The sequence below is a fragment of the Acipenser ruthenus genome, chromosome 38 (assembly GCF_902713425.1).
Source record: "Acipenser ruthenus chromosome 38, fAciRut3.2 maternal haplotype, whole genome shotgun sequence".
NCBI lineage: Eukaryota > Metazoa > Chordata > Actinopteri > Acipenseriformes > Acipenseridae > Acipenser > Acipenser ruthenus.
The window spans coordinates 905199-919242 of NC_081226.1; the positions used below are offsets into that span (position 1 = coordinate 905199).

Consider the following 14044-nt stretch of genomic DNA (forward strand, 5'->3'; position numbering starts at 1 on the left):
GGAAACAGTTACAAAAAAACAGTTTTATTATCTCTTCACCGCATAATTTAAAAAGAAACATTATATATAAATTATTTTTAGACATATTTTATTTTGCATGTCGCAGTTACAATAATGTTATTCAAAATATAAATCACCAAGATCATTTTTTTCACTTTAAAAAACAAAAATAAATTCTGCTTTGCTGCAGATCGTTGACCCTGCATAAGAGTCAACTTCGGGGGACCAAAACACCTGGAAGCAAATCGATTTTATAGTGTGGTGGCAGAACACGCAGACTTCACCCAAGTTGGTAAACTTCAGCATAAGGTTTTAAAGTCTTGCTTTCTGTACTGTTAATTGTGTAGTTGTCAATATAGTTCTACATTTCAGTTAGTAGTTTAAAAAAATAACAATAATATTTAAGGCAGGCACGAAGCCAGCTTTCCCCTCACAGCTCTGCAAGGACCTCAGTCTTGCTCAACCCCCTGGCCTGTTGCGTCGTGGCTTACACTAAAGTCCATTGGGGGGCTTGCTTTAAACTTTATTATGACCAAACTTGATTCACGAGCCGCATTCAAACCCAGATGTGTGACAGAGGCGAGTGAATAACCCCACAGTGACACATAGCCCCCAGGAGGAGGTTAAAGATTAAAGCATTATTTAGATGGTGTGAATAGACCCCTCCCACACCGTAAGGTGTCGAGGTGCGTCTGCTCGTTTCCCAGAAGCCTCTCCACCGCTCTCTTGCTGCTGAAGATGACGTCGTTCACAGACACGCCCTGGTACGAGGACCCCACGAGGCTGAGAGGCAGGCTGTGCTGTCCGAGATACTGCCTGATTTTGTCTGTCACGGAAGCAAAGAAAAAGCTTAGTTAAAACATTCAGCGTGTTTTTACATGCATTTTTAAAAGTATACTGGGTATGCAGAATTAAGTCATTTTAGCAGACGCTTTTAGCCAAAGCGACTTACAGACTAGGGGGGTGAACTATGCATCACAACTGCTGCTGCAGAGTCACCTCGGATTTACGTCTCACCCGAAGGACGGAGCACAAGGAGGTTAAGTGACTTGCTCAGGATCACACACACGGTGAGTCTGACTGGGATTGAACCGGCAACCTCCTGGTAACAAGCCCCCTTCTTTAACCACACTGTAAACTGAATAGTCTGATAATATTCCAAAACAGTATTCTGTATTTTCTAGTTGGTATATGCCAGTACTATGCAAAATACTAGAAATTCCTTATGCACTATCATACTGGTGGGAAAAAAAAAAGGTGCGACAGACTGAACTGAACTCCATTTGTTTATGTGGGGAAATTCAGTGGAGACAGACTTACGACAGAGAGTGGGAGTTATTCAGTCACACAGACTGGTGGGGGTATGGAATAGGTTACCTAGCCATGTTAATCGATACCGAATCTTACAGACCCGACTTCAGATCAGACAGCTACTAGGAATCGGGTAAATTCTGATGGGCTGAATGGTCTCGTTCGTACATTTCCACCCGTCCTTGTGTTGGAACTGTAAGCCACATTTATTAAACAGAACTGTGCGGTGGACTATAAGCATCTCGGTAGTTCATCTGGCCGTGCAACGTGGTGTACTGTCTTTTGAGAGAGGTGTAGATCGTACGTTGAAGTACTGAGTTACAGAAGATCAAACGTTTCTTACCAATACGTTCCCAGTGTCCTACAGTGTATTGAGGTATGCAGTCCTGGAAAACATTGATGCATTTTAAACGTCAGTATGCAGTTAAACACACACATAAAAAAGACATCTATTCATCTAATTTTATTTTAGTTTCTAATTCTTTTTTTTCACATTTGTAGTACTAAATTTAGCATAAGAGCCACAGTTTTATTAAGAAGTGCAAAGAAAATTTTCAAAAGTCAAATTTAAAGAATGTATTCATGAACTGTTCTTGAAGATAGTTTTCCTGCAGTTACATGCATTTTGATTGATTGATTGATTAATGGATAAACAATATCATATTTGATTTTGGTAAGAGATCAATGATTTCCATTTATATGATTAATTTATTCAGGAAGAAAACCTGGAAACCTTCCTGAAATATGGGTACCCATTTGGGTAATTTCAAGTCGCCTAAAATGAGTTTCATTATTTAAAAAAATGATTTTTTTTTTTTTTTTTTTTAAAAAGGACTAGTAGAAATGCAAAGGACTCTAATAGAACTAGCACAAGCGAGACTGGAGAGACTTTTGACGGACCCTACCTTCTGTAAACTGACATTGCTCCAGATTGGTTCTGCATCAACGCCCAAATGAGTCCGGACTGCCTGGGCTGCCGTCTGCAAGAGCAGCTCCTCCCTCACCTCCTCAGGATCTCCAAACACCTCGGAGAACCAGGCTCCGCCCATCATCACCTGCGACAGGACTGCAGTCAAAACTCACAGCGATCGCAGCTAACCAGAAGTTCTCTGTGCCATGTATCATTACATACAGCTCAATGGACTTGCCATGTAGTTGCATGGCTGACTTGCTTCAACACACATAGAATGAGATGATTTTGCTTCATAAAGTCGAATGATGCCTGCTGAATAATGTGACGTTCACATATTGAATTACTTACCGCTTTGTAGTCTCCCCCCTCCCCCAAATACAACTATTGTGGCTTCCCCCAAAAACAACCCGATATTAAAAATGTGACATTGCATGACTTACGTACTACTATTACGGCTTCTGGTAGACTTTTGCAATATAATTTCGTAGTTTCTTTGATTACATGATCTTAAATAATATATCTAAATTATGTTTGTATATGTTCTAAAATTTTAGGTGATGCAAAACTTTTGGCCACAACTGTAGGTCTTAAATGTGCAGTTTTTAAAAAAAACTGTTTTAATTTCAAATCATAATATCTAGTACTACTCTAGGTTAAAGAAATACTCAATTTGCAAGCCATGCTTTTAGGCTGTCTTGCACTTCCTGGGTCGTTTCACCCTGGTGGTTGAATTTTTCCCACCCCCTTTTCTGGCTTCTTTCAATACCCAATCAGTTGCGGGATGGCGTTGGGATGCAAGCTTCTACAAGATAAGGAAAACTTTGAACTGATGCCTGTATGTAGAGCACTAGAGAGTCAGTCTTTGCAAAGCTGTGGGTCACCGTTCTCTTACTGTTAGTCTGGTGCTCTGGCCATCTTTCCTGTTGTGCTGGGGGAACGCGACTGAATCGTACACGATCCCCAACACGCCCCTGCTCTCGGAGGACGGCACCAGGTGTCCAAAACCCTGAAACACAAACCGAGGAGGAGAAATCATTCAAAACTTAGTTTTTTATTACGTGCATCTTCTTATGTCTGGCAGAGGGAAATTAAACAGTATAACAAACAAATGAGTACTAGAAGCTGTTTTCACCCCTTCCTGTTAAAAACACACACACTTCATCAACGGTCACCCCCCGATTTATCCCCCTCAGCATGGTGACCAAGCCCCTGCAAGAACAGATGAGGTCATGAAAATAACAGCAGCATGGACTTGGCGCACCCACCTCGACTGGCAGGATTAAACCCTCGTACTCCAGGTTGACCACAGCCACGGTGACAGATGTGATCCTCCGCAGCTCCTCCGAGAGGGGGCTGGCGCCAGGGGGCAGCACTGAGCTCAAGGCTGAACAGAGGACACAGGAATTCGGGGTTACAGGGTGCCAAATGTCTGTGGACCGTTTATGCACTAATGTTGATATACAGCAACGGCCAGAAGTTTTGCATCATAGGGATAGAACAAACTAATTTTGCACAGCAGTTTGATCCATTCCTGTTTTTACTGTGGACAAACGTTTTGCATCACCCTACATAACTAAATTTTTCTTTGTAAAGTCGAATGAAGCCTGTTGAATAATGTTACGTTAACATATTGAATTACACACCGCTTTGGTGTAAACTATGTGCATATAATTTTTAAAAATATTTTTTTAATGATGTCTCCTAGGTGATCCAAAAACAAACTTTTGGGCCACAGCTGTACGGTACCCCAAACACAGACGCTCTCCGTCCCAGAACTCCATTGTAAAATCCAACAACATGTATTTTTCTATTTATAACAAATCTTAATTCAGTTCATTGTAATTTTTCATTGAAAAAGAGGGAAAGATAGTTATGCTACAATACCTCTAATTCCACACACATCACCAGATTTAAAGCAGGTCAGTGAAACGCACACCCTTACCCTTTGCCGTTGCCTGTACCAGTGCATTTGCTGGCTTGCAGTATTAGGTAACAAACTTGACTGTTCATTCAATTTGTTAAAAGGTTATCCAGTAATCCCAACTCGTACTTACCTTTAGCTGGCATGGCAGATATAATGTGATCTGCCTTAATGCTGCCATCGTGTAGTTTAATCTGTAAGGAAAAACGCAGTATTTATTTGTGTGTGCACAAGGTTAAAGATTTAAACAGTGACACAAATAAAAACCCTAAAACGCCATGGTTACTGTATTTAAAAATATATATACAAAAGTTAAATATGAATATAAACACTAAATCAAGTCTGTAAACTGCTGTCTTAAAGAAAAGGTTTAAACATTTATTCCTGGATTAGCATAGGACTATTCAGCATTCCCTTAGATAAGGTATTTCAAGATTAACGCTGATCTGAGTCTGTGAAACCTGTTATGAATGTATTCAACATAGATTTACAGCCTTCTACAATTCCATTAGCGAGGGAGAATTGTACTGGGGTGGCTTAAAAGCGAGTACAGACCTAGTCCTGATTTAGTTCAGGCTTTGGTCCCCGTGCACTGACCTCCCAGGCGCTGCCCCCTGCTGTCCTCTCCAGGCGCTGCACCTCCACCTCTTGCAGGATCTCCACCCTCCCTGTCCTCCTCAGCCAATCCTCCAGAGCCTCAGGGAGAGCTTGCATGCCCTGCCTCAGGGACCACTGAGCCCAGCCTTCCTCCCGAGACTTCTGCGCCAGCTTGCTCTCCAGCTCCGCCACCTTCTCTGGAACCACACCACATTACTATTATTATTATTATTATTATTATTATTATTATTATTATTATTATTATTTCTTAGCAGACGCCCTTATCCAGGGCGACTTACAATTGTTAAAAGATATCACTTTATTTTTACATACAATTACCCATTTATACAGTTGGGTTTTTACTGGAGCAATCTAGGTAATGTACCTTGCTCAAGGGTACAGCAGCAGTGTCCCCCCACCTGGGATTGTACCCACAACCCTCCGGTCAAGAGTCCAGAGCCCTAACCACTACTCCACACTGCTGCCCTAGGAGACAACAACACAGGGGACCATGAGACTTTAACCCGTTCATGGATGAATTAAATATATTTTTCATTGAACATTTTTTCAAATCCGCCCCCTCCTCCCCGTTGCTTTAAACTGGGGGAGGGAAAAAAAACCCCATCTGGCTCACATGACGCTATCGTGCATTTGCGTCTTCCATATGTTCCCCGTATACAGATTAGAAGAGATTTTTTTAAATTATTTATTTTTTTAAATACAGCGGACAAGCGTGAAAGCATGGCAGCTTCTCCCACCTGTTCTTCCGAACGCCATTCCCAGCACGATGGAGCCGTAGTCCCGCTCCGCCCGGAACAGCGGCGGGAAACAGGAGCGCACGCTGAGCTTCCGGCAGTCCCCGGCGTACACGCCCCGGCACAGGCTGTCAATCGCAAAGTCCGCCAGCTGAGGAGAGGAGACCACGAAACGGCCACGCACATCACAAAACACTGCCACTGGACACCAGCAATGCTAAAAGAAACTAACCGGCGTTCCCATTACAAGTCGCATTGCTACTGCTCTGCATTGCTGTAACCCTAACTTTTTAGCATCTTATTTCATAATGCACTTTACCAGTGTACAGGTAACAAGCGCAGGTGTGTCTTACTAAAAAAACAGGAATGCATCAAACTGCAATGCAACGGGAGTCTTGTTTCCATCCCTGTAATGTTTAGTCCTTTTGTGACCGGCTAAATCGAGATCACACTACATATTGTATTTTAGTAGTATTATTTGCACTTACTGTAAACTACACTGTATTTAAATACCTTGCATTGTAACCCTGTGCTGCCCTGTAACACCTGCAAGTCGCCTTGGATAAAGGCATCTGACAAATAAATAATAATAATAACAATAATGTCTTTCTTGAATGTCTGAGTTTGAAGCCTGGCTATTACACTTACAGCAACCCGTCAGAAACATACTTTTCCTGGTTTCAAAAAAGCGGGACTTATCTTGTACTCGCACGGCTGACTTGCTTCAACAGTTTTACCTCTTTCCCCAAGCGCCTCTCCACGAACCCGTGCACGCTCTCGTCTTCCTGGGTGCCTCGTTTGACCAGCAGCTCTCGCGCCACGCTGCTGACGAGGGCCCTGCTGAAGGGAGGGACTTTACGCAGGGCTCCACTGTGAGGGGCGAGGACAACGACCAACGGGAAAAACATTACAGGGCGATTCCACGCGGAGAGACGAGAAATTATATATATAGAGAAAAGAAACTTCAAGTGAAACCTTACGCAGCACCAGAGGGCATCTTGTGCAGCTTTCCTCCCACGTAAAGGAATCGATTCTTGGAGGCGATGTTATCCGAAGTGACTGGCAGGATCTCATTCTCTAATCCCAGTTCAGACACCTGGAGGATAAGCGTGAGGGGTTAACAGTTACAATAAGTAGACATTTCTAGCTCTAAACCATTAGACAGCAAGTAGCTAGGAGAATCAAAACTGCATTATTACAGGTGTGAAGCATCGCGCTGATCTTAACCAATGTACTCTTCATGCTGTTCAGAATTCAGTATATCAGTTTAACCTGTCCCCCCCTGCAACACCTTGCCGGCACTGCGTGTTAAGCTGAGGGAACACGAAGCCACTTTGTGGCTTGGAACTTGGTTTCAGGAGACTGGGTTTCAGGCCACTTCACGGCACACCAGGGGAGACTTGGGAGTTTGACACAGCAACCTTGTGGTCTTCCGGTGGTCTCCTGGAACCAGGTTTCAAGCCGCTGTTCCTGAAAAAGCAGCTTCGTGTTCCCTCAGCTTAAGACACAGAGCATTCGTTCTGCATTGTATTTCTTACTGAGTCCTTCTGCTGATAAAGTCGGGGCCAGGGGACACTTTCATGGTAACACCAGGTATAGTCGGAGAGAAGATTTATTTGAGAGCCCTTTTAAATTTCACCAGGCGTCACCATATTGAAACACAATATGAAATACAAAGTGCTTCAAACCAACAGTCTGCACAGCTACGTTATCAATGCACCACAGTTTTTGTTTTTCTCTTCGACTGTAGCAATAATTCATTATTATAATGTATGTGGCAGACGCCGTTACCCAAGGCAACTGGCACAGGTGTTACAGGCCTACAACGCAAGCTTAATATTTAAATACAGTTTAGTTTACAGTAAGTGCAAATCATACTACTAAAAATGCAATATGAACTAGGAGGCAACGAGTAAGGATTACAGCAAGTGACATCTACAGTGACAGATTAGTAGAGCAATAATGCAAGGATAGTGCATCAGCTGAGGATCCAGTCACACGATGCACAGGCCAGGTAATACCAGGGCAGAGCAGGAGGGGCGGATCAGGAGATCGACAAGTGCAGTCTAGACTGGTGGGTCTGGAGGTTGTGTGCTTGCTAAATGCTTAAACCGGTTGGAACAGAAATTGGTATATTTAGTTGCTCAAAAGGTTAGTAGAACAGCAACAAAAAAGAAACTCAGGGCAGCTACCATCTTTAGGGTGTTCTTTCCTACGTTGCCCGCTGGGCGAATCCCTCGAGGGCCGTGTTCAAAGACGGCGCCATCTTCCCTGCGTGTGGAGTGCAGCCATCCTCCCAGCCGACTGCTGGACTCCAGCAGCACGATCTGGAAAACAAACCCAACAAAACAACTGCTTCTCCTTTCTACTGAAACTGGACACCTGGACACGCTGATGCTTGGTCACACAAGGGCGCATGAGCACTAGTCTCAGCCTGCCTTGTTATTTTGACCTCTTAAGGTACACAAGGAATTGAATGGTTGTGCAAATGGCTTCTTCTTGAATACATTTCAGAGCTATTTGGATCGACCGGATCCCCCAAGCTGCCGGTACATTTTAAACTCTGTTTCGTGCGCCTCGTTGCACAAATAAGAAAGCTGGCATCATTTTTATTTGCGGGACACGCACGCCCCTTGTGTCTTAATTAGAAATTCTCTTGAAAAATCTGTTTCTAAAGTGGACTTTACATTGTGAAAAAAAAAAAAAAAAACATTTGGATTTCCGCTAAACGGCAATCACGTTATAAAATCGACTGTGGTGTGTTCTGTAAAAAAAAAAGCAGGTACCTTAAAAACTTGGGAGCTTTTGGTGAGGTGGTAACAGGCAGACAGCCCACCGATCCCCCCTCCAATAACAGCCACTGTCTTTTGCATCCCACTCTCCCAGGCAGCCCTGCGCAGAGAGCAAGCACACAACAGCACAGCGATGTCACAGTGTTACAATGTGAAGGTATGATGACCGTAAAAAACAAACAGACCACGGTTATGGTCATAACGTGGTATCATGTCATTTTATACTATTAAAAGCAGTATATCTCTGAGCTGTCTACCGGAAGCCATAATAGTAACAGAGGACTATTTCATGTTAGATTTTGAAACGTCACATTTTTCCATTTTTAGGCCTACATCTTGTAAACTACAAATGGGGTGTGTAGTTCAATATGTTAAGATTTCATTCGACTTTATGAAGCAGCATGTGTTAATTCTATAGGGTGATGCAAAACATTTGGCCATGCCTATATATGTCTCTAAGTATGGGCTCGGTAGCAGATGTCTCTTGATAAGGGTGCACTCAGGTTTTATCACAAAACCACAAACTGACACCCTCCCAACTTATCTGCACTGAACACCCAGACCAGCCACCATATACATCCCTTAACTACAGGAGCAGACTAACACCATGATAACGCTGTAGAATGCTGTTGTCATTTCACACAGCACTTTAACAGAACACAAATACTTATTAAAAGACTTCTATAACACAGATTTACACTATATTAAAAGAAACTCTGGTGGTTGTGGATGACACTGCTGTATCTATGTTTGTATTAATAGAGGGATGGAAATAACTCCCGCTGCATAGCAGTTTCACCCATTCCAGGTTTTACAACGAGCTTGATTAGTCACACTGTAGGTAACAAGTTCAGGTGTGTCTTATTAAACTCATAGTGAAAAAAAACCCACAATAATGGCCCAAACTGCTATGCAACAGGAGTCTTATTTCCATCCCTGTAATGTTTAGTCCTTTTGTGACCGGCTAATCGAGACCACACTATTATATTTGAGCAGTATAATTTGCACTTACTGTAAACTATACTATGTTTAAATATGAAGCTTGCATTGTAACCCTGTGCTGCCCTGTAGGTCGCCTTGGATAAATGCATCTGCTAAATAAATACATAATAATACTAATACTAATCATCATCATCATCATCACATAATACGATATCACCATCGCCATTATGATAACATTAAACACTACTGTATATCATTTAGACCCACACTGCTAGTTACATCTAGTTTCATGCTTTAGCAAATGCACCTGACCTTAGATAACTGACAAACAACATAACTATGCGTGTGCCACTTAATATAACTGCCGTGCAGGAGGAAGCAGAAATGAAGTTTCATTGTAACAAATCCTGCTCGCTATTTTCATATGTCGTTAAGCTGCATGTAAATATTCTATTAATTAAACGCTACTGCATCACAGCTGTTAAATAACATTCTCGTTTTACAAAGTGTGATTTTACGTTTAAGTTAGATAAACATAACTAGTAATGTAATGACCTGTATCTGCGTTCGTTTAATAAATGCGGTTTTCGATAAACATTGTGGATCCAAACAATACGTTTAATACAATTAATCCGACAACACCTTTTGTTTATTTTTTTGTTTGTTTGTTTGTTTTTAAGTAAGTATTTCCCCTTACCTCTCAGGACTGTCACTTACACAAGCTCGTTGGGTAAGCTGGCGGACGTGTGTACACTACCGGCTGCAGACAGCCAATCACAGCTGGGTACGAGGAGAAAATAACTGACGTGCCGTTTCACTACCCAATCAGAATGAGACTACCGAACACTGGTGAGTTATCTTGGCCAATCATAACCTTCAGAGAGCGTAGAAAGCGTTGGCAAGTATCAAGCAGAGCCCAATCAGAGGCAAGAACGACATTTTTTAAAAGGCACAGTGTTACCAATGGACTTTAGTCAGTAGTAATGCTTTGTGCTGATATCAAAAATATTATTTTTTGATAAGAATTTTTTTCTGTGTTTGTTTTATAGATTTTGTACTTCGATTCAGGCGACGTTCTTTATTGTTATTATTATTATTATTATTATTATTATTATTATTATTATTATTATTATTATTATTATTATTATTATTATTTACCTTTTTATAATCCTGGTATTGTCTTTTTCACTTCATTAAAAGTATGGCCCATGGAAGCTATACGACATATTTGTATAATTGCTATTTAGAAATTAACTGACCAACAATTATCATTTCCCTTACAGTACAATAAACACACAGCCTGCTTATTTATAGAAATTAACGAGACCAATTTCAGGTACATTTTGAGGCATCATCCAACTTTTGAAGGAACAAGCATCCATCAAGATTTTTTGTTCAGGGTTGAAATTACAAATTTGCTATTGGTTTTAAGAGGTGCAAATATATATATATATATATATATATATATATATATATATATATATATATATATATTCACGATTAACCGTTAAAAGAACGTCTTCAAAAGAATAAAAACAGAATAAAAAGAAGAAAATGTCGTCAAAGTTTCAAATTGTCATTGATTTAACTTTTAGAACAGTTTCATGACTGCCAAACGATGTTTAATAAACTAGGATATTTAACTAGGATAACCCGTGTTTAAAACAACACCTACTGAAGCGTTGTAAACAGGGCCCGATGCTGTATTATTCTTAAAGCTGCAATACTTAAAAATGCCACTGGGTGGCAGCAGTGTCTCACATCCAGGGTTGCCAGTTCCACTTAAAACTAGCGGAATTGGCCTTGCAGGCAGTCGCTTACAATTTTCCTTTGTCGCTTTAGCACACTTTTTTTTTGTCTTTGTTGTTCCCTGGCGCGTATGTGCACAGTGCACAGAAGACGAAGCTATGGAAGAATGTAGTACTGTAATCTGTTATGCAGATTGAAGGTTATTATTAGCCCTCGATTTCCATATCTCCCAGGATATCTGTAACAGCAAGGCATTTTCATAGTCATTAATGGAAGCCTTGGGGAATGGCTCACTGCCCAATGGCTGAGTCTCCAGCAGTAACTGAGACGCTAGAAATGTGATATCAAAGACTGGTGTGTGCTTTACAGCTGTGTGTCATGCATCTATTCTTAGTAAAAAATTATTCAGAAATTATTACGAAATGGTTCTGCCATCAATATTGTTTGTTTCTTGCAAAAGTTGAAACATTATCAATTAGATAATTGAAAGGGTTCTTAAAGTAATCCCTTAAAGTAATCAGATTACTTTGTAAAAGTAATTACAGTGAAGAAGTGGCACACAGCGAGGGCAATTCTAGCGCAGATCACTGCTACACCCACAACCTTCATTAATTGATTGAATCAATTACACCTCGTGCATTAATCTGTTAATTAATTAATCGATAACCTCTAAACCCCGATGTGCAATAAGGTATTACTTTTTTTTTTTAAAGCAATCAGATTACTTTTCACTTTTACTTTCTGAAACCATTAGTTAGTAGTTCAATTACTATTTCAAAGTAATATTAACATCCCCAATTGCTGACCACGGAGACAGTGAAACTTTATTCACAGCGTAAACGTCATGAATGATCACTGAAATTACCAAGACCCAAGATTTTCACTCGCACTTTTCTCCAAAATCCTTGGAAATTATAAAAGGGTGCGTATTGTTAATTGCAAATCATTCAAATCAAATCTAGGAGTTCAATCTGGAATAAACTGGCCTCTGCTTCACAGTAGATTAACCAGCGAGGGCGTGTTTTTGTAACACTGAAGTTCTGAACTTTTTTTTTTTAAAGCAAAACGATACATATATAATTGAAAACCTACATTAAAACAATATGCAATTTAAAAGATGATAAATATATCTTCAATCCACCTCATTCGGGAGTGAAAAAACAGCACAGTGAAACACCGAACACAACAGAAAACTGCATTATATTTGGGCTGTGCACATCCTCAGATTTTATAAGCGATTCCCTTTAAAGACTTTCTGTTATCATTATCAAACACAATAAAAACATAAATAAATATAAAAATAACAACAGGCACGTGAAATGTCCCCTTCCTGTACCGGACAGAGCGACCTTTAGTAGAAATATTGCCTATCTTTGATGCAGCTGGTGTGTTTTTCGCTGAAGACATTGTAAAGAAATGGCGCAGCTCTATGCAGTGCGCGTTCAATCATTTACTGGAAGGAAACGAACTAAACCGGCTGCCAGGTTCCTGAATGCAGCGTCACAAGCAGCGCGTCAAAAAGGAAAACGCTTGCTGGTATTATTTCAAGTGATCGAAAAATATGTATATTTTAAAGTATTCTTTCAGAAACGGTAAGCATTTAAATAGTGTGTAGCCTTTAATAATGTTTTGAAACATTTCTTACAGTCCTTAAAAAAAGTCCTTAAAACTCCTTAAAACAGTCCCTAAAGTTTTAGGACATTTTAAAAGCATCCAAATAGCTTTGCACTGGATATGCACAAATAAATAGAGTGAAGGTCTGGGAAAAGGATGGGAAGTGCCAATATTACTGTGCAATTATCTCTAGGTAAGATAACAGTCTGTATGAGTTATTGATCCAATCAGTATCTTCTTTCTTTTTTTATATTTCCTCCTCTTGCACGTCGATGCTAATCCAGTTTGGAACTCTTCAAACAAACAGCAAGGAAGATAAACACTTTTCTGTCTGAAAACAAAATATTCACAAGAGACGGGTTTGTCTGCAACACACGATCCCTCGCTGCGGCAGCCCGTTAGCAGCTAGCCGTGCATATCTGTGCAGTGTGTGTGGGGTTGTCTGTCTGTCTGTCTGTCTGTCTGTCTATCTATCTATCTATCTATCTATCTATCTATCTATAAAATGTAGATATTTTAACATCATGTAATCAAAGAAACTACAAAAGGATATCTAACAAAAGTCTACCGGAAGCCATAATAGTAGTACAGTAATATTTCATGTTAGATTTCGAAAATGTCACATTTTTTAATTTTTGTCAGTTTTTCGTTAAGTATCTGGGAAAACTACAAAGCGGCGGTTTGTAATTCAATGTGTTAACGTAACATTATTCCAGCAGGTTTCATTCGACTTCATGAAGCCAAATCAGTTCATTCTATAGGGGGATGCAACACTTTTGGCCACAGCTGAATAAAGTGGATTGGATGTGCATGGCGCAGAAAATGTATGAACTGTTTTGTTAGTTGCGATTTGAGAAAGCTAACTGGGGCTGACTGGACTTGAATGAGTGACGCAGAGAGACGGAGAGGCGGAGCTAGGATCTCTAGAGGCTGGACTCTGAATCCGCGTCGTCATTGAAAACGGCTCACGTCACACGCCGGTCTCCCTCAACACCATGACTCATTTGTGAAGCTGCTGCTCCTACATGTTTCCAAACAAGAGGAGGCCGTTCGGCCCATCTTGCTCGTTTGGTTGTTAGTAGCTTATTGATCCCAGAATCTCATCAAGCAGCTTCTTGAAGGATCCCAGGGTGTCAGCTTCAACAACATTACTGGGGAGTTGGTTCCAGACCCTCACAATTCTCTGTGTAAAAAAGTGCCTCCTATTTTCTGTTCTGCATGCCCTTTTATCTAATCTCCATTTGTGACCCCTGGTCCTTGTTTCTTTTTTCAGGTCAAAAAAGTCCCCTGGGTTGACATTGTCTCTACCTTTTAGGATTTTGAATGTTTGAATCAGATCGCCGCGTAGTCTTCTTTGTTCAAGACTGAATAGATTGAATTATTTTAGTCTGTCTGCATACGACATGCCTTTTAAACCCGGGATAATTCTTTGCACTCTTTCTAGAGCAGC

General features: G+C 40.7%; 1 protein-coding gene across 3 annotated transcripts; it reads right to left on the reverse strand.

Moving 5' to 3' along the window:
• Window positions 1-3: 3 nt before the first annotated feature.
• On the reverse strand, window positions 4-8383 carry LOC131707158 (protoporphyrinogen oxidase-like). Of its 3 annotated transcripts, none has more exons than XM_059009422.1 (12): window positions 8284-8383; window positions 7690-7824; window positions 6478-6593; window positions 6235-6334; window positions 5501-5648; window positions 4743-4939; window positions 4279-4339; window positions 3490-3608; window positions 3117-3230; window positions 2217-2366; window positions 1655-1697; window positions 4-826 (listed from the first exon to the last, which is right to left on the reverse strand). In XM_059009422.1, the coding sequence occupies exons 1-12, from the start codon at window positions 8368-8370 to the stop codon at window positions 639-641; spliced, it is 1458 nt and encodes a 485-aa protein (XP_058865405.1). In that variant the 5' UTR covers window positions 8371-8383; the 3' UTR covers window positions 4-638. The 3 variants fall into 3 exon arrangements, with proteins under 3 accessions (XP_058865405.1, XP_058865404.1, XP_058865403.1); XM_059009421.1 differs by having other exon boundaries at window positions 6235-6337; XM_059009420.1 differs by having other exon boundaries at window positions 6235-6367.
• Between the last annotated feature and the right edge of the window lie 5661 nt (window positions 8384-14044).